This window comes from Paralichthys olivaceus, chromosome 9, assembly GCF_024713975.1.
Source record: "Paralichthys olivaceus isolate ysfri-2021 chromosome 9, ASM2471397v2, whole genome shotgun sequence".
Classification (NCBI taxonomy): Eukaryota; Metazoa; Chordata; class Actinopteri; order Pleuronectiformes; family Paralichthyidae; genus Paralichthys; species Paralichthys olivaceus.
The window spans coordinates 7,612,304-7,633,782 of record NC_091101.1 but is presented as its reverse complement, the minus strand read 5'-3'; the positions used below and the strand labels follow the sequence as shown (position 1 = coordinate 7,633,782).

At 40.2% G+C, this 21,479-nt stretch overlaps 1 protein-coding gene across 2 annotated transcripts; it reads left to right on the top strand.

Moving 5' to 3' along the window:
• Positions 1–13,251: 13,251 nt before the first annotated feature.
• LOC109624748 (cilia- and flagella-associated protein 100) lies at positions 13,252–18,370 on the top strand. 2 transcript variants are annotated; one of them, XM_020079634.2, is made up of 16 exons: positions 13,252–13,330; positions 14,139–14,199; positions 14,322–14,390; positions 14,486–14,586; positions 14,722–14,938; positions 15,062–15,126; positions 15,492–15,655; positions 15,758–15,838; positions 15,956–16,134; positions 16,340–16,424; positions 16,713–16,755; positions 16,855–17,009; positions 17,334–17,463; positions 17,633–17,835; positions 17,928–18,021; positions 18,191–18,370. In XM_020079634.2, exons 2-16 carry the CDS (start codon positions 14,181–14,183, stop codon positions 18,308–18,310), a joined length of 1,725 nt encoding a protein of 574 aa, XP_019935193.2. In that variant the 5' UTR covers positions 13,252–13,330; positions 14,139–14,180; the 3' UTR covers positions 18,311–18,370. The 2 variants fall into 2 exon arrangements, with proteins under 2 accessions (XP_019935193.2, XP_069388060.1); XM_069531959.1 differs by lacking the exon at positions 14,139–14,199 and having other exon boundaries at positions 13,280–13,330.
• The last annotated feature ends 3,109 nt before the right edge of the window (positions 18,371–21,479 follow it).

Here is a 21,479-nt window from a genome sequence, read left to right as displayed (position 1 = left end):
TGAGCTACCAGTTAGTTTGCCATCCTGATAAAATGACATAAATCAGGGAACCACTCTCAAAAACACTTTTAAAATCTCTTCCTGCGTTTTTTATTATTTTCCTACACAGAGGGAAGCCACGCTGTTTCTAGGTTGTGTTACAGAGCAAATAGAGTGATAACAGCCAGGTAGGGAGAGAGCAGATTTTTTGTGCTGCGTGTTACGATTGATGAGGCTCATTCTGGCAGCGCAGGAAGCTAATGAGTCAGAACCATGAGTCAAGCTGTCGGGAAATCACACCATCCAAAAAAAAAGCTCAACGTGACATCTTCTATCCACACCAAACAAATGCAGAGTGAGAGCCACACAGACTGGCTGAAGATGAGCCACAACCCAGAAGAGCTTATGTCACTGCTTCACTTCAGCAGTAATTAATTTTTTCAACATATATTTCAGCTTAACCGTGCACAAAATTACAGTTTGAAAGTAAGTGTCAGCACATATAGCTCCGCCGTCATGACGTCTCCACAAAGACAACGGAAATATGAAGTTTTAAAATAGAACAGTTGCACCAGAAAAAGAAACTGATGACAAGATCCAAACGAAAGCATGCAAGAGAGAAATGTTTCTCTTGATTTATTCCAGCAATTAACACAGAGAGAAATCATGTTCTTTTTGTTTCACTTTGATATGTCAGGGACCAGAATAATGGACCTCCCTCTTCACACCACACTGGACCATTGGAACAGGAAGTTGCTGTAATTGTGTAACATGTCGTATAAAATATTTAAGATTTGCATCATGGCAAATGGTCAGAAATACAACATAATATTTCCACTTACCTCTAAACAATAAAGGTGCAAACAATAAAGTACTGATCTGCACTGAAGGTTCACTTTGTTACACCTGGTAGATAATACCATCGGGGGTAAATGTTCAGCAACAGCTAATCTCTACACAGGTTTGTGTGTTTCAGTGTAGCGATGCACTTACATCAGAACTAGGCAATGTTTTTTTATTTTTCAAACAGCTGGTGCAACCATTGCTATGATCTCCAGAGCAGAGTCCGTCCTCGTTATTCCACCATTTTTTAAACCCCAACCTGGATTAGTTTAATAGTTTTTGGTATAGTGCTGTGAACAATACAATTTTAAATTGTAATGCGATTAAGAGTTATACATGTCTACATTATGTAACTAAGGTTAGTATACTTCACACCCATTATTGCTTCTATTGAGAGTGACCTTATTTATTTATTATTCAGGCCCTTGTGTTAACCGGTATAGTGTCTTCCATGTGAACATAGTTGGTGTCAGTCTGACCGGTGGTTTCAGACTAATGTGCAGGTTTAAGACATAGACACATGAAGAAGTAAATGAGAATAATATCACAATGAACAGTGTTTATACGAGTGACGTGACTATAAGTAACAAACCCAAAGCTTAAAAAACCCAAACCAATGGGGGAAGATGGCAACAAAGGAAGAAGAGGGAATCAAGAGTCCAGTGAGAGGGGCAAAGATTCTGGTGTGGAGGAATCCAAGGGTGGAGGTCAGAGTGCATGTGAATGAAGGAGCACAGGGAGCAGTGTGGGAGAGGGAGCTGACTGAGAGTGACGGAGCAGAGCAGCTTCGCAGGTGATCCTGAGGCAACAAGGTCCTAGACTGGCAGGTTTAAGCCAAACCACAATACCTGGAGGTATGGCAGCGCTCTGGTGAGGAGGTAGTGAACAGACCAGAGGTTGTATACTGCAGCAGATAGTAGTTGATTGTCAGGTGAAGCAGGAGCCACTGGTCACAGCCAGCCAGCAGCACAAACAACCATTCAGTCCAAGCTGAGAAACAGAGCCAGACAGCCCAACCATTACAGTCATGGCAGTATCTAACTCACAATGTACATCCAGTCTTTTACGTCATTTCTTTGAAACATTTCTCTCCCTGGTGCAGTTTACCTCCACCGTTTAGATCATTACTGCCTACGGAGTCAAAACAAACCTCCAAATTGTTAATTAATCCAATAGCCTCATGTTAAACTTTGGGTCACGCTCATCAAGAGTGCATTTATCCACTGAGGCTGCTCTCATGCTGCACTCACCACTTGGAAAACCCAGTGTGATAAGTGCTGTGGCGAACATGAACAGGGAGAACATCCTTCAGCTGGAAGACAGGGATGCTGTTTTGTAGTTGACCATGACCTTTGACCTCCCTGTAGAGGCGGAGGTGGAGCCAAAAGTAGTATCTTCCCTCAGGGTTCAAAAGGCATGAAAAAAAACGCCTTCACTGACACACGAGTCTGTAAAAATAACATCGAATTCCACACATCAATGTTCAGAAGAAAAAATAATATTGACATAAATCCTCTCCTTCAGGGTTGTGGTTACCACCTCACAGCCCACATCGCTGCTGGCCAGTTCCTGCCTTTATCAAGGCTTTGTGAAAACAAATGGAAAGATGGGACAGCAGCCTTGACACAGAAGCTATAAACAGTGTATGTGTAACCTGTGTGTGGAGAGTCTTCCTCTGGAACTCATTCCAACTCAATACCAAAATCTGCCACTATCTGAAAGCCTCTCCATCTGTGATCTTGAGCCACTGTGAAGTCATCCACAAACACGATTTCTCAAAAGAAGCATTCAGATTGAGAAAATAGTGGCTACGTATCTTATGTCTTATTAAGTGCTCTTTCCTCGTCACCATTGCCATCCACAGACGTAAAAAAAACAATGTCTCTCCATCCAAATGCAAAGGAAGCATCATTCTGAACCATTATCTACTTGTGAAGCTAAGTGATTGGGAGCCATTTATCCTGGGCTGTGTCCCAGTCCCCTCTCATCTACTTCAGTGAGCCTGAACACCCATTACATGACAGCACTTGAGTGCCCTGTGATGTACAGATGGCAGATTTCCTACTCTTGGGACAAGTCCAGCTCTCTCACACTTACGTGAAGTTTCAGTTTTGGGATACTGAGCAAGTCAAAGTCAAAGTTGAGCAATGAGGCCATTTCCATTTGAAGTGCAATGCAGCAATCACCTCCAGTGCTACAGGGAAAGTCAAAGTTTTTTAATTTCCAACTTTGCAAAGGACGCTTTGTTTTCACCAGTCTGGTGGCTCAGCAGACAGCGGAAGGACTCAAAGTAGAAATTACACTGCGGAGATCACTAGTTTTTGTTTACAGCACACGGACACCAGGGTTTGTCAATAACACCAAAAGCCCTCTTGACTGGTATTTTCATGTATGTCACTGATATTTTGTCCTGAGATATATGTATTCCTTTTGTTTTATTAATTTTTGAGTCTGTCGTGTGTTATCAACATCATCAACACACCCACCAGCTTATTAAATGAATCCCACAGAGGATCTCCTGCTGTGTTTACACATCGGCACATTTCAAGTTTTTGCAAGGGGGCTGGCTGAAGAATCTCCGGATAAAGTCCAGAGCCTTTCACTTTGACATTTGGGTTTTTATATAGAGCCCCTCCAGAGATTAGTTCAGTGCAGGTCTGACAGCAATTAAAGTTTGTTCGGCAAGATTGCAACAAAAATGACTTCAGATCAGGGAGCGGATTCAAGAATTTTTCTTTCACATTTTTTTTATTGATCATGGATGAAAAAAGGCTGCTTTAGATGACTGAGGAATTTTTCTTTCTATATTGACTCAAATCAATAATGTGACCATAATAGCCTTGAGGGTGTCCACTTGATTAGACTAATGTCCCCAACCCCTGTTTTGTCTGATGTCCTGGCTTCTAAGTTTAGACACTCGCCCTAGTTTAAAGAATAGTACAGTAACCTGAACAGTCAGATCAGCTCTATTACTGGATGAGTGAGAAAACACCCTGTAATGTAGAAAGGTTTAATGCTCTCTTCTCTCTATGCTGAGTAACACTCACCGTTGTTCTTAAGTAAACAGACACCCCAGAGAGCTTGTGAGTTTCAGAGGGAGGGAAATCGTAAGCAAACTCTTTGAAACAATTAAGACTTAATTTAACCCAGTTTAATGTGGAGTAATTCTACAACTTTATTGTCTTATCGACACTCAAAGGGATTTATATTCATTCACTCTCCCCACAGTCGTCAGAAGCTACATGAGGTTCAGTATCCTGTCCAAAGGCACTTATAATAATACAGGCAGGTAGCGACTGCACCACCAACCCTTTAAATATTGATAAGTCCTGAGACACAGCCGCAAGTATGTGTTATAGATATACAAAATGAAAGAGACTGAAGAGAAAGAAATAAAAAAGACTTGGATTCACATTGAGTTCTGAGGTCTGAGGCTGAGCTGAACACACCCATACACATACAGAGACACACACCCATACACAGACATACAGAGACACACACCCATACACACAGCAGACATATATATATATAAGTACAGTACAGTGGGAACATGGCTGTTCGGGACAAATGCAGATCTAAATTTGAATGAAAAGGACTGTTTGATGTTTCATGAGGTGTTTTCAGGGAGCTGCTGTTGTTTCATGCTGTAACTTAATTATTCCATGACAAGTCATTCTGGCTAGTGTTTTTTGAATCCAACTGTCGGGGACGTGACCGGTGGGAGATACAAGAAGAGGCGTAAATGTTAATGTACATTAATGCAAAAGAAAAAGACTTTGCATTAAGTTTTAAACACGAAATTAAAAAGTTAAGAAACAATGGTGGCAGCAAGATTTGAGGAGTAAAATATATGAATATGGAAAGATAATATTGTGAAACAATTCAACCTTATTATCATTTTGACATCAATTTAAAAAGGCAAGTTTTGTACTGTTGTAATATTTTGCTGAAAACTAAACATTTAATTACTGCTTTAAATCTCTAATGACATTTAAATTACCCTTCGCCCAAAAATGAACAAATCCCAGTTTGATGGGATGGTGCACACAGTGTTTCCTGGTGGAAGACATGACAGAAACATGTTCCCAGTTTGCTCCTGCTCCGCTTCCTTGGTCTTCTCCACAGCAGCCCGTGGCCCCCCACCAGCAGCAGCAGATGTAGCCACAACAGTTTGCTGAGCCGTTTTGCTGAGCCATGAGAATTGTGGCAGAAACAGGGTGACACCAGATAACCTTGGTTATCACTGACACACAACAAGCACACACAAGGACAAGCTTGGCCTGTCACTCTGGCAACAATGTCATCATTTTAATGGGGATGGAGCTTGGATGCCAGTGTTGGGGTTTCATGCCAGGTTGGTATGACAGTGACAATGAAATACTGTAACAGTCAAAATACAAGCAAATATTACAAGTTAATAATACTAGAGAGAAGTGATATCGATAGTATCATTAAGTCTCACAAAGATATTAGATCTTTACGTGATTTGTTGTTGTCCTTGCAGAGTCCCTTTGGAAATACATTCATCCCATACAGGATCCTGTGATTAGAGACACAAAGCAGACTGTCCCTGCACCCTCCAGGCATTTTAGCAGCAGTAGCCCGGAGCATATAATATTCAGCCGTTAGGGACCTCAGCAGGAGGGAAAAAAGCAGAACTCCCAACCCTGAAGATGAGGCTAATGAATTCAGTTTGCTGTGAAAGGATCATTCCTCCAATGTGCAAGTTTTCAAGCTAGCACCTGTTTTCTATTAAGTTTTCCTTCTTAAGGAGATGAGACACCCTAATTGCAGAAGTCAAATTTGTTTTGCGCACAACAGATTTCTCTTTGATAGGAAGTCCTTCGAAATAAATAAGCATGGATTCTTAATTTGCATGGAGAGAGATGAAGTGTCCACTGTTTAAAGAATACATCTGTTCCAAAGCAAAAATCATATTCGAAAATCCATTTGTAATAGTCTAGCTCTACATTACAACCTGATTCAACAGACATGAATGGTATTTTTTAACTATCATCATCATCATCATGTTTCTCATTCATTTTATATTTACAATGGTTATTTCAGTGGGATTTGGTAGAGGACAAAAGAGAGGTATCACCATCAAGTCAATGCTAATGTTGCTACATAATGCTGAATGTGTAAATTAGTAACTGACAATATCTCAGTGTTGATCAAAATAAAAATAACCCCTTATTGAAAGATTGTGTTTAGTCACTGAAGTCAGTGAAACAGCCACTAACCTGCAGTTCTTCAATTGGACATTGCTATGTGTTAATGTTCCTCTTATAATTCACAGGAGGGACACCAAGTACTGAGACCTGATGACGCAAATGTCACTTTTTTAATTCTCGTTAAGCATTTACTTGGGACAAAAACCAGTCGTATCCCTTTGTAATTTAAAACAACCGGAATATTCTTAAGATCACATGTAGCTGGAAACTTTATCCTCATCATCGAAACTTTATCATGACAAATTATCATATTATTCGAGTTAAAAGCCCGGTTAAGACTCCCGGTTATTGATATGGTGCACATGTACACAAGCAAAGTCACAGTTACAAGCATCATTTACAATAATACTTCTTGCAGCTTGGTGACAAGCCTGGGTTTTTAATAGTTTTTCCTCCACTGCACTCTTCCATACAAAGTGTGTAATGTTGTATTGATTATATTGATTTGGGGAAGCGTTGCAGTGTTAGGATAAGTGCACATGCCTCACAGTAAAAATGAGATTTTGATCTATCGAAGCCTTTAGTTTCCTGGCCTGATTGCTGAGAAGATCTTGCTTCATTTCACCTCTCTACTGAGGCAGGCACTGTATAAATAGGCACTCTGGAAATAGACCTTCACTCTCAGTGGAGCCTCTCCGGAGAGGGCCCGGACCAATGGCCAGATTTCCAACACTGAGATATAGGCCAGAACATCACAGACATCTGGACTGAATGATGTTTTGTGGAATCCCTCCACATTTTGAGAAGGAGTTGTCAGAAACAGTTGTGTAGAATCTTTTTCAGCACGTCTGCCTGATTTTACATAAAAGTCTTATACAGGAAACTGTGATGCACTGAAGTTGTTCCTCCTGCAGCCAAAACATTTATTCATTTATTACCCATTTACTCGTCCATGCCTCATTTACCGTGTGCCACTACATCCACACCAGTTACACACATCATTGTGTGTAGGTCTATTTACTTGTTGTTCTCCATCCCTTTTCTCAATAATGTTGTCACAATTTTGTTGTACATGAACGGACATGTTTTCCCCAAAGACCTCTATGTTCTTTACAAGAAGCTAATGAGTGAGGATCTCACAGTATCCTCACATTTCAGCACACAGTACACAGAACACAGTACATAGCACAAAGTACACAGTGCACAGTGCACAGTATACAGTATCTGACGATGGCTTTAACAAACAGCTTCTCAGGATGGGATTTCTAAGAAGAAACTTAAGTATAATCTGAGATTTAAAGAAGTACTTGTACATTTCTTATTACCACTTTTTCACATTGCAATTAGTTCCTGATTTGGTTCAGTAAATACATGTTCAATAGATTTACCAGGGGCTTTTTCTTTTACTGTATTACAGCGTCCTGCTGCTGCTATTTAATATGGTTAAGAGTGAACGAAAATGGTAAAGATGCAGGCTGTCAAACCAAAACAATTTACAGAAATATCTCAAAACACTTTCAAGAGCTGAGGGAAACTGCTAAGTTGTGTAATAATTGTGCTTTTAATGACTTTAGTCTTGCAATTAGTCATAAAGCTAAGAGCAAACAGATTGTCCAGATTAGATCCCCAGTAGTCACACATTTACAAGATGTTTCCTTTACAGCCAGGTTGGAAATACACTATATATATACATGATAAGTCATACTTTGCCCTGAGTGTGTGAATATTTTGAAAATTAAAATGTATTTGCAGATGAGTGAAAATCGCTAAATATGGTCAAGACCAAATAGGTGACATTTTGGTTTTATTTTTTAATGATACCTTTATTCTGCATTTGCAAATTAAGAAAATGTCTTTAAAAACAGCATGAGTCCATTTGTATCTGTGAATAGAGCAGCAATGGTGTCATGCTGGCAGATAGAGAGTGAGGGAGAGATGCAGAAAAAAAACAGGGAAATCTCAAAGGAGTAAAATGGCTGCCGAAAGGAATCTAACCTAAATATCCCTCCTTTTTTTCTCCCTTGAGTGGCACACCACTTCAAGGGAAACTGATTTTCATGCAATTGTCTTCTGATTAGATCTTAATCTATTTTTACACCTCTGTGATGAGACGGTCTTTGTTATGAGTCCTCTTTTAAACAGTGGTCCCATAACGAGGAGCAGCACCAGACAATGTAGCTGTGGGGTGACGGCCAATAGCACCTGATGCAACCGAAGACACCTCTGAACAGTCCAGACGTTACAAACTGCAGGTTAAAACACAACTTATCTGATTCTGAATTACACAGTATAGATTTAAATCAGATTACAGTTTGGATTTCTTGTTAATTACAGGTTTAGTGGTTTGATTCCAATTGCATGTCAAATTGTTCTTGAGAAAGACGCTGAGCAAAATACAGTACCGTTGCTTTTCATTGGCAACCAAACGTAACTCAGGACAGTTGAGTCAGTTGTTGGTAAATTATGTTAAATGTCTAAATGACTACTATAACGCTGCATTGTCAAAATCAAAATCTTTTTAATCCCCCTGGATACAAAATAAATTAGGGTCAATTACAATTCAATATGTATATTTGTGGGCCAAGGTGAAAGTGCTCATTATCCTTCATCATTAGTGGTTTAGTCCAAGAGGTGGATCCCATAATTCTCAGCAGTCTCAGTGGCAATTAACTTTCCCGAGGTACAATTCACATGCGCATGTTTGTAGTTAAAGTATTTTCTACTGTGATAAACTCAAGACGCCATTCGACAGCCGGCAGAATATATGTATATACCTCAAGTATAGAACCAACGCTAACACCAGATGCTAATCAGAAACTTGTACGTCTTATTCATTAAGCCAGTTAAAGCTTATCTCTTTGTCTTTTGGCTGCCAGATTGTCACCTGAGAATCCAAATGCAAACAGCATCTTCTCCAGACAAGACCAGCCGTCTGTCTGCTAACGACTTTTTAATTATATGAGGATTCATTCTGCTGGGATCAAAGCCAACATGGCAAGAACGCCCCCACCCCCAACATTCAATAAAGGCTACACCATACTTGTATTTTTCAAATGGAAATGTCAACAAGAAATTATTAATTCTTCAACTTCTGTCAACTACTTGTATATCAGGTCTCTTGAGCAGTTAAGAGATAATGTTGAGTAATATATCTCATGAGTGATTTAACATGTAACCAGTTTGCTACATTTTAACTTCCCTACACATGTGCTGGAAAGTTTCAGTTTTGTTTTTTAAAGTTTCATTTGTTTCTTCAGTTAACTATTAGGGGGCAGACAGAATTAGCTTTTTACAACAAATAAAGATGAACGACATGAAGCTTCTGAAAGTGAAAAGTGAAGCAAAAGCGTCTTGATCACCCCCGGTTGGCTGGCTACAAATGGAATATGGACAAAAGGACAAAACTAGAAAAAGGTTTTCTCAAGGTTTTCTCAAAAATGGTTCCTGGCCTTTCAGATAGTTCTTATCACATGTGTATAACATGTGTATAAGTGCTTCTGGTTAACTTGGTTTTAATTTGTTATTTGTTGATATAAAACAGTGGGAAACAGCTGAGACTGACTTATGATCGGTTGAGTGATTTTATCAACAAGACCTCAATACTGTGCTTCCATTTCCTGATCACTCCTGCACAGACTGCGGCTCTGTGCTGCTCTGCTCGTATTCACATTTGTACGACAGGTCGGGCTGATGCAAGTGCAATGCATGATGGTACATATTGGTCGGTTAGTGACAGTGTACACATTTTTCTCGGTGCATTGTGGGAATCAATGAGTGCACCAGATTGGGTGTAAAAAATTGTATTTAACATTCAGAGACCAAAAACGGGAACTCACTGTATGGAGGACTATATAATGATTAGTGAGTGATTTCGGACACAGCCCATCTGACTAGCTTTAACAAGGCAGGTAAGAAAACTTTATGTAAACAAGACTCGTCATTACCAGGAAGTGTATTTCTCTTTGGGTGAAGGCTAACACACCCTCTGCGCCAACCTAACTCATCCTGGATCTGTCCGTCCAACGCAGGGATGTTTTCTTACTTCAGTAGATGTTCCACTCTGTCATTTGTTGTTGGGAAGGTGGTGCACAGTTGGTATTTCATAGTTTTGTGTTGGGTTGTTTCTTCCTGCAGCTGGCAGAGCTGGAAATAAGGGTGATGAGAGTGGTGATACCAACCCACACAGTAAATGTGCAAACGTGAAACCAAAATGATGAGCTAAAAGAGGAAAAGATGTGACTCTGAGCTGCAGATTTAGGTGATGATTATCTGTCCCTCTGAGAAACCTTTTGACATTACACATTTTTAATTAATTCATTTGGAAAAAATAGATATGGTTGATAAACACAAAAGGTGAATAATGGAGACCATAAGTAGATCTGTAGATCAATCTGTCTCGTCTGTCCTGCAGTTGTCAGATGTGTCACTATTATAACGTTAGTTGATAACGGTTGCTCATATAATAATGTTAGTTGATATTGTTTGTCCCTTTAATAACATTGGTTGGCTGCTGATGATTCAGTGAGTTGTGTCCCAATAGGGAAGATTTTCTAGCCCTCCCCTATGTGACTCCATTTGGAGGGGGACACTCGAGCATTCAGGGGTAGGGCCTAGGGAGAGCATATTTTCTCCGGAGGAGGTGCATTAGTGAATGCAAATGTCTGAGTGAGACAGTTTCTGTGGACTTTCTCCACCTGGCCTCCTACTTTAATGTCCGCAGAAATCCAGAAGAATCCAATGTGAGAACACAGCAGGATTCACCCTGAGTGAGTGGGTTGATGGCGCTTCTATCATGCGGGAGTCGCAAAAATAAAAATAAAACAGATATCTATCTGTGAAAAAGCGGTGTCACACACATGGAAGACACTGAAGTAGATGTCAAGAGAGTTTGTGGTAATAAGAGCCAACACTGGTGTCTGTGAGTTGTCAGGAAAATCATGTGATGTCTGCAGAGAAGTTACAACATAACTTCCTGTCTCTTCCTGCTGCAACTGGGTGTTCCACCTTTCGCCTGAATAATGGAAAGGATTTGATGCTGTTGTGAATGTGTGAGAGGCAAACTCGTGGGTAAACTTTAAACTGTTGTCCTGGCAGGATTTCAACTTAAATACCCATCCAGGTTTTAGTGCATTGTACAAATAAATGTTGTCCTCTTTACACAAACCTCACGAGAACAAGAAAATTCAAATGTTAATTCTGTTAATACTGTCACAAGACCTTTTTGCAAGAGAAAAAAACACGTGGCTGGCTCTGCAGATAGACAGGCCTTTGGGATATATGAATAATGTTTCAATTATTCTGTGCTTTTTTTGTCAAGCAGAAGATTCACTCTTTCCCAGTAAATAATTATTCAGTGTAAACTGGCATTAGACATGCTTCTGAGTGTCCTATATTTAGAAAAATGTCTTTCTAAAGTCCCAGTTCACGGCACCATAATTCATATAATTAAACTGATTGTTAGAGGGAACGGTGAAGGATAACCACAACACTAAAACGAATCAATTAAGCATTTTCAATTCAATTTTGAGGCTTTTGTGTCCCTTCAATATTTCTGAGCTAAATATGAATAACCCACATGATTATTATTTGACAAAATGCATGACAGGGTGAAAAATAGAAAGACAAAGACTTCTCCTTGGACTTCGTTTGACATGTGTTGGAGCTGCAGGTCTTTGGTAATGGATCAAAGTTAGTGACAACACAGTTCCCAGTCCAACAGGGAAGGTCCTGAGGATGTTAGATAATGCTATCAGAGTTGTTATTTTGCTAATAATATCAAATAGCACAAATCTGCAAGTTTGCTGAAGAAGAAATTAGAAAACCATTGAAAGATCAAGAAAAGAATTCAGAAAAATAGATTGATCGGTCAGTCGGTCATTCGGTATATGGAGAGATACTTTATTTATCCCAAAGGAAATTTAAACATCAATAAATTATCTGTAATTTATATGAAAATACTAAACTTACGTGAGGAAAATATAACTTTGAACCAAAACCAAACATATTGTGCATAGTTTCTAATATGGCCAATAACAAAATATCTCCCTTTCTAACTTCTTTCTCTCTGTCATGTATATGGAGGAGCATCTTTCTCCTTATTTAAAATATTTTTCATTATAGCCAGCAGCGATAATTACATTGAAATAAAAGCTGTCGTTCTCATTATGCATAGAAGGCTGAATGTTCACCTCTTATATAATATCAGACATCCACCATCGTTGGGCTACATGAGCGGAGGAGGTGAAGGCAATCTGTAACGCTCGAACAACTCAACGCTGCAAGAAAACAGCTGCTCTTGCAGCATCCTTATACAAAAGCAACCAGTGTTATCTCATTACAACTCAGGGATTCTGTGTGCAGGGCAACTTTCTTGACAACTTGCCCTTCAAGACAGCAGGCAGACACATTGTTTTATTTAAATGTAAGAAAAGGAGCATTTTCTTAAATAAAAAAAAAGGTATAAAGCAAATCTTTGAGCTGCTTCTTGCTTCAGCTTCCCTACGGAGTCCTGAGCATGAAGCTGTCCCTTGAAATCCGAGCACAAACACCAACCTTCCTTCCTCACAACGTGCCCTTTTCTCTTGTTGCGAGAGCCAACACTCGTCCATGTGTTGCTTTGCTTTCACCTGACAATCTGACACTGGGATTTCCTACAAGCAAGTGTAGTGTGTGGGCGGCTTTGTTGAGCTGAGATGTGCAGGGTCATGTGCGGATGCGTGGGCGGGAATGTACAGTATTAGATTCTAAGTATATTCACTTGGACACAGTGAAGGAAAAGAGGTGCAGGCAAGTTATCAAGTCTATCAACAGCATCCCTCATCATCCTGAACTCTGGAGTTGTCAACTGTCAAACCCCAACACAGTGAGGAAACCCCAGCTCAGCCTGGGACAGACTGCACGTGAGCTGTCTACGCCACCTAGTGGAGATTGAACATGAATGGCCACCCCAGTTTATTTGTGCAAACTTGACTTCCCCTTCCTGTTTCTAATTTCTTTCCAAATGTTCATCGACTGACCTTCAGCCAACAGTGATTGAATGAGTCTTCTGTTGCTTTTGTTTGATGTATTTTCAATTATTTTTCTGATCACCAAAAATTATAAAAATGTGTCAAACGGCAAATAAAAAAGTTGAAAAGTTATTAATGCTTTGAGGACAGGATTGAAAACAGTGTCAGAGACTTATCAGCAGCGTTTTATGGAATGTGAAATGTATGTGTGTTGTGTATTGTTCAGTAAAATTCTTGATTTTTACAAGGGGACCTTGAAGGCACCTGTTACCATGACAACAGTACACACAAAAAGCAGCCGATGTGTTCATTGATCTTTATCAGGGGGTAAGTTCATTTCTTTATAAGCATCAGTTTAAACACGAGTGTAACAATGTTTTATTAATGTGAACGTGCAGCTAGAGCCAGTGATTCTTCATCATGATTATTATAAACACTGGGTCTGTCTGGTAGCAGCTGAGAGCAAAAAAACATGTTTTTAAATGTGTATTAAAACAGGGTCTCATAGTATAAGACAGTGTTGAATATCAAACAGAATTATTACATTTACTGTTATTACATGATGATTAAAAGTAATCTGAGAAATGTAAAGTCCTTTACATTAATGGTCCAGGCCTGAAAGTAGTTCTCACTTTGCCCTGATTAGTCCTGATTTGTATAATCATAAATGTGTGAACACTCCCAAAGGCTAAGCTGGTGGAGTCATAGCTTTTACCTACTTGATCACAAGGGTTGGCGGGGTACCTCTCATATGCAGCTACTCTATAGGCTATGTTTTGTTTTCAATATATGCAGTAGACAAATTAAAAAAATTCAGTATAATAATCATTATAATACGCCTGAGCCTTTAAAAGTAAAACAAACATATACAAGAAAAATAATCAGATGATCTGCAGCAGATTGAGGTTGATGACAATATGAATTGTTGCCTGTGGACGTGTGTTTTAAAAAAGGACTTGAAAGTTGAAGCTGAAGTAAAAAAGCAGGCAGGAGTACACAAATCTGAGGAGCCTCCAGTCAGTGGCATGAAGGGGATAAAAATTCAGTTTTGAGCTAGACTCATTTCTACCTGATATGAAATGCATTATTTTGTCAATGCAGATATATACTTTGGTTTTCTTTCTGTAATCTGCAGCAAAATTAAACAGTGAGCCAGTTGCCAGAAGAAACCTCAGAGATGTCGTCACCACAAGCCAGTGGGTTTCTGTTATAATGATATGCTTCAAATGCAAGAAAGAGTTTGACTGGTGCTGGTGATTGATTGATTGATTGATCAGTGATTAATTTGTACCATCACTATCTCTACTTTTTTAAACAGAGAGGCCAGAGGTTTCTCTGTGTGATGCTTTTTCAGAAAGTGAAAGTGCTGCCAAACCACACAAACAAGGTACAGTGGACAAAGTGACAACTCTGGTAAACAGAGGGACACAACTAAAGACAAACATGTTCATTTGTTTTGTTGTTTGCCTTCATTGTGTGTAGACATGAGGAGGAGGAGGGAGACACGACCAAGCCCATTCAAAGTGCCAGATGACAACAGCATTTTTCTACTGAGTGCAAATGAAAAAGAGGACCAGAAAGAGGTTGGAGCTATTGTGAATACAGAAACAACTTTTACATGCAGCACATGATACACACGTGACCCAGTGTTTTTTAAAGAGTGTAAAAATCTGTCTCCGCTGTGTTTAAGTCATGCTGCTGTTCTCCACCATGCTCAGGAGATACGTAAATTCCTGGCTCTGCCAATTGATAAGAAGACGACCCACGCTGCGCGAATGATGGCCAAGATAAAGAAAGAGCTGGTGGGAGAACTGGAGGAGGAGGAGGAGGAGGAAAGGCAGAAGATGAAGAATCTAAAACAAATAAAGGCTAAACCAACTTTCCCAAAGCAAACACCAGGCAGACAGGAGCTGAAGATCGCCATGATGAAACGAGGTGAAAGAGTCTAAATGTGTTACATTTTATAAAGATGCTACATTTACTTTTTTAAATGGAATTCCACTGCCATGGCACGGATATCTATAAATTTTAGCTATTCTTTTTGTCCTCTGACCCCAGAAAACATTTCAAAAGACAGCAAACATGACCTGATCTTCATGGAACGACAGAAGGCAGTGTTGGAGGTAAATCATTTTAGAGGTTGCCAAGATCTAGGTGAAGCCATGAAGACAACTATAATCAGGTTCTCAGTCTGACACGTCTCTGAGCGTCAGTTGTTTTGTTCAGTCAGTGTCTGCTCTTCTCCAGGGGCTTTGCAACAGGCCAGGCAAAGCAAGCAATTGCCCCAAGCTGAGAGAGGCCCCCAAGAATAATTATGTTATTCAAGAGCAAATAAAGTTTAGTGAGAACCCTGTTCAACTCTATCAGCAGCCAGGTCCCCTGTGCCCGGGGGCGCCATAGTCCCCTGAAACACTCCTGCTCCTCCGCCTGCAACTGCATCTCTGTTTGTCTCCCTCTTCAATTGTCTCCCTCATCTTTCCATATTCAGTTATCTCTGATGACAAAGAGGAATGAGATTTTGAAGATGGACAAGGCCATAGCGAAGGAGAACAGGCAGCTGAAACAGCTTGAAAAGATCATTGAGAGAGACAACCTCAGCTTTGAAGACTTCCTCAGGGAGAACGAGAAGAAGTCTGTGGAGGCCAGAACCTTGTGAGAATATCAACATATGGAATCAGCAAAATTGTGGTTCTTGAAATTCTTTTGGACTTTAGAGATCCCACTGCAGATGGTTGTGTTTGTCTCTGTTGTCAGTTTTGAACGAGAGGCCAAGTCCAAACAGGAGAAGAACTCTGAGATCAAGAAACTGACTGCTGAAATAGGGACCATAAAAAGGTGGCGCTCTGATGATGTTGATGTGCATGTGAATACTGAAAATGGTGCACAGAGGTGAACTCGGAAGGACACAGTGTCATGTCATGTGTTTCTCAATAAACTCTCTCCTCTTCACAGTGAACTCATCAAGTTTGAAGAAATCCTGGTGGACTACAAGAGGTACAAGGAGCTGCTGTTCAAACTGTCTCCTCCAGAGTGGCAGGAGGCCCAGAGAGTGAAGGCTGTGAAAACTAAAGTCCTGTCTGACAAAGACACACGGGACAAACAGGAGCTGAAGGACTCTGCAACTAGGAACGGTAAGTACTTTACTTTGGTGCAAGCACAATTGTCTTGTATGTTCACGTAAAGCACTTTGAATTGCCGTTGTGTCTGAAATATAGATATGTATAAATAAACTTGCCTTGCCAAGTAAAACAACATTAACAACATTATTATTATTGTTTTGTTGCAGTGAGTATGGATGGTGCTAATAGTTTGATATGTATGATAATGTGTGCACAGGTTTGGAGGGTGACGTGTCAAGTTCAGGTAGAGAGCTGCCATCCGTCAGAGCGATGAAGTTGTCGTCAGCCCACAGCGACACACTGTGAGGAAACAACACACTTAACTCAGCACTGATTACTGTGTGTCTGCACCTCCAGTATTTCTCTTGTAGATAATGATGGATAATCTCATCAGGCAAAAGAAACGTGAAAAAATGATTTCCTGTAAACATAAGTTAAAAACTTGTGTGCCTTATATCACATGGTATAGTCACTGTTTTAACACACACATGATTGTACAATTTGTGGAATGCAGAAAATCTATTTAGAATCCTGTTTACATGCTGCTGCAATAGTTTCTCCTGACCCAAACTCTTTCTCTTTTTTCTCAGGATCGCAAATCCCGATCAGGATGGTGATAGCTCAGAGTATGAGGTCAGATTTCTAGAAAAATAGTCCTTTATTCTTGAGTTTACATCACTGGTGCTCACAGTTAGCCTGGCTTTGCCTCCTTGTTATGTCTCCTCTCTGCAGGATGAGCCAGAGCTGTACTTCTCTGATCCCCAACAGCTCTTAGATCTGGTGACTGAGCTGACGGAGCAGAACTTGTCCCTGATCCAGAACTCGACAAGGGTGGAGGAGATGGTGGAGGAGCTCCGACAGTCTATGGTCACAGCCAGGGAGAAGATGTAAGCATCGCCAAACAAGGCTCTGTGAATGTATCTCTACCTGTTTCCTGTAAAATCTTCCCTCTGACATTACTGTATGGACACAGGAATTAGTTGTATATTGTTATATTTGTGTTTTGTTGTATTAATTATGTCAGTATGGATGTGCGCCAAACAATTACATCAGAAAGTGAAAAATAAAAGCTCCCACATCTTCATCAGGTCCAGATCCTCACACGCTGAATCTCTTTTTTTTTTTGCTTTACTTTTAAACCTGTGCAGTTTGACAGTAAAATATTATTTAATTAATTTCCTCCGCTTGGTCACAACCTTTCCTTTCTGTAGTGAAAAGGATGAAGAGCAGCTAACACTGCAGATCAATTACATCCACCAGAGAATCAACAAAGAGAAGGAGAGAGGCAACAGGCTCAAACATAAGGTTCAGCTTCATGTGTCATTGAACACTGAGGACCAGGTAAGCAAGCACAAGACATGTTCGACATGTATTTTCCAATCACTTTTCCAATCTCAAAGCTGCATGTGGCAGCATTAAATGGATCTCCGATGTTATCACATGTTAGTTGGCACCAACAGACCGGAGGCAGCACGTTATTGTTGACTGTCTGAGTGTGTTTCTCTGACAGGATGTGATGCTGAATGCTCTTGGCGAGAAGGTAGCAGAGGTGCATCGCAGCTGTGTGGACGACAGGATGACCAACCTTAGCACCTTGGAAAAGCTGGCCACTATTGAGAACCATCTGTCTGTACTGCTGCAGAGCATCGAGAGCATCCCTGAAGAAAGCTTGGCCATGATGAAGAAGATAAAGGACAGCGAGAGGAGGACCAGGTACTGTGAATTAACTGGAAAAGAAGATGAATAAAGACTATAGTGGCAGCATGTTATTTATCAGTCCCCTCTCCTCATACATCATTGTGCAGGGAGCGTGAAGAAAAACTGATAGAGCAGAGAGAGAAGCAGAAAGAAAGGATGAGGAGGTATATGGAGCGATCCCTCGCTGACTCCAAGAAAATAGTAAGTCATTTACTTAAAACGCCTTCATGCAGCTTGTTATGCAACAATTTGGTTTTACCGGTTGAAATTTAAAAGATTTATGTAAAGTGTGAACCTGATTTTGCTGTAAAAACAAAAAAAAAGTAAAGAATTATGAGTGATTCATAATTTCTACCTCATTTTCTTTCAGAGTGGGAGAAAGCTCATGCCTAGATGTATGCCTGTTACCCAGAAAGTCAAAGTCAGCAACGTGGACAACATCCCCGCTGAGGACGAGCTCCATGCCTACCTCTTCACTGCTGAGGAGTGAGGAGTCAAATGTGATGAAGACATAGAATGACTACATCCACAGAATTGTATTAGTAGAACAGCAAATAAAACCTTTTGATTGCAGTGAATAACTGAGTTGGCCTGGTTGTAGTGGTGAAATCTCACTGTGGTAATTTATTCCAATTCTGTACTTAGGTAGAATTGTAAGGTGCTTGTGGAATGTTATGTAGAAATGCCAAACTACATCGAACACTCAATTGTGTTTTGTGAGACGAGTTGTCACTCTGGAGCTCTTGATGAATCTTAAGATTTTATTATGAGAGTTGGTAGTGTAGCTACTCCACACTCTAATCACTTATTCTCTAAATGCCCAGCAGCACAGGCTTTAGTTTCCTTGTAAATCTTACAAAACCCTATTTTCACGTCCTTCTAGTTTAACAATCCTTAATTACGTATGTGTCCCCTTTTCTCAAGAACACCAGATTATTTTCCGTTTTCTGCCCTCAATCCAAAATGTCATGGGTTCTCTTGAAGTCTGTTCAAATCCTCTTGTCATCGTTATTGATCACAGTCAAGAGGACTGGATATGAAGTTGCCAGAGCTGTAAAGGACCAGTTCAAACAACCACTTTATTTGTTTCATGGGTATTTGGCCTGTTAGTTAATAGACTGCCTTTCCACACATGGATGTCTGTTTTTGTTTAGAAATCAAATTTGATCCAGGAACAGTGGAAAACCCCAAGCAGATGAAATCAGTGGATGCTGCCTCACTGTGTGATTGGACTCCTCGTCGTAGTCTTAAAACTTTTTACCTGAAGCCTTTTTTAATCTCTTGACTCTGAAAATCAACCCCTGACGAGGCTGCACTCAGATGAATCACAGAATCTATCACGTTTAGTTTTTCTTTTGCCAACTCTTTAATTTTCTGTCTGCCATATTCTGCCTAAGCTCATGTTTACCACATCTCTTGAATGACAGCTGCAAGAGACTTAATGGTGATGTTTGACACTTTCTACATCCATTGCAATTTGGCTTAAATGACACCGTTTCCATTTTCTTTTCAGCAAGAAGATGTCTTAGTGCCACAAAAGAGATGAAGTCCATGTACTGGATTCAGGCAGTGGAAATATCCGTCTGTCTGATTGCAATGTAACATGTGACAACCAGTTATTTCTGTGCAGGCGAAGGATGACTGAAAATGGAAAACAGGGAAGCCAGGAAGTGCAGTCTATCCACAGAAAGTGTTTTAAAAAGACAGATTTGAAATAAAATCTGAAATAACTTGAAAAAATACTGATTTTGAGATCTGCTCCCGATGTAAATATATAAAAGTTATATAAGTGTTTAAACGTTAAGGGTCCATTTAAGGGTGAAGAAAACAACAATTCATACAATTTAAATGAAACATACAAGTGAAAACATCACTAGGAATATTTTAAATTCAAGTCTTGCACCAAAGATTAAGGAAAGTGTTCCAGACAGTAACACTTTTTTTCCTTCCTGGGTGAAGTGCACTCCATCAGGTAGATAGAGTTTCTTCTTGTACAGCCTGAGTGGACGTTGAACCACTTCACCCCCAAACTAGTGAACAGCCTTCATCACGAGTTCATTGACTGTCCTCCTGTCACTGTTGATGACCTTCTGTTCACCGTGGCGCCACGCTTGCTGCTCGTTGATGCAGGACAATAGAATCTTCAGGGAGGGGAACTCTTTGTGGAGCTGCATCAAGCCCCTCATCATCTCAACGGCAAGTTTCTTGGCTGGCGTGAGTCCCAGATCGTTGCCACCGGCGTGAACAACCAAAATGTCTGGGGCACTCTGTGTGGACAGTTCGCTGTAAAAGCGAGGAAGGACTCCACTCCACCACAGGCCTCCTTTGCCAAACCACTCCACTTTGGCATTGAGTCCAATGTTCTGGCCAAAATAGCCAAAGGCAGCTTTCTCCCCACGGTGGATGTAACTGGAACCAATACAAGAATACAAGAAGATGTTGTTCGCTAAGTAACAATCAATGTTTTTTTCTGTAACAAGAAAATGAATTGCTGTAGTTAATATACAACAAAAACCTTATGATTCTTTATACTTAATTTTTCTTAGACGAATAGTAAATTTTAAATAGTAAAGTATAGTGAATAAAGTAAAGTAGATAATAAAAAGTTACCTTTGAATAGGGGAGGTCCCAGGTAATCCTGTTGATCCTGACCCTAGGCGCAGCATCCACTGCTGGTGTAGGACCCACTGCTGAGGTGTGAGGAGCCTCAGTGTCTTCAGGGATCTCACGGTCACATTGGATGAAGCGGGATCCAGTGATCCACGTCTTTTTGAGACAGACTTTCTCAACCTTTGTCAGAAATTATGGATCAAAGGGATTTTACAGTAGAGTAAATGTTGTGCATAATGCCTTTTTCAATTCAAAATAAATGAACTTTGAGGCTGAATTTCTCAAAACTGATAGAGTAAATATGTTTGATACTGAGTGAGTAAACAGTCAAGATGGTCCTGAGATCCAGTGTACAAACCTTTGTCAGAAATTATGGATCAAAGGGATTTTACAGTAGAGTAAATAAAGAGCATAATGCCTTTTTCAATGCAAAAGAAGGAACTTTTTACATTAGCATAAAAGATTGGCTCGCTCCGTATCATGGACTACCTGCATTTGCCATACATTATGTAATACGGGTGCACTTGAAATCAGGGAAAGACGAACGTCTGCTCACTTGAGACAATGGGATCTCTGGAACGCTGGAAAAATAATTTCATATCATCAAATACTCAGCGATTGAGTGGAGTGGAGAGGAGCGCACTCTGTCTCGGCCTCTGGAGCTTATTTTTCACACAAAAAGTGTGCGTCCTATTTACCGGCAAACCAGTTTAGATAGACATATGTCATTTATTATAATATATCACTTACTATGTACTTTTATGTTTAATATTCTAAGTAACATTTTGATTACAATACTTTCATCCATCCCAGATGACATTGGGTCAGAGGTGGGTTAAACCCTATATCTGTTATAACTTAATGTGACAACTTGAAATGGCTGGCTGGTGCTTTTTGCTCCGTGTGAACACCATGAGGAATGTGATCCAGTTTCATTGACAGGTTTTAAGATGCTGTCTCACCGTGTTACAAACCCCACTAGCACTGACAGTACAGTAACACGACGGTAGGGGGCGGTGTCTGTCATTGCTGTCTGGCACGTCATCAGT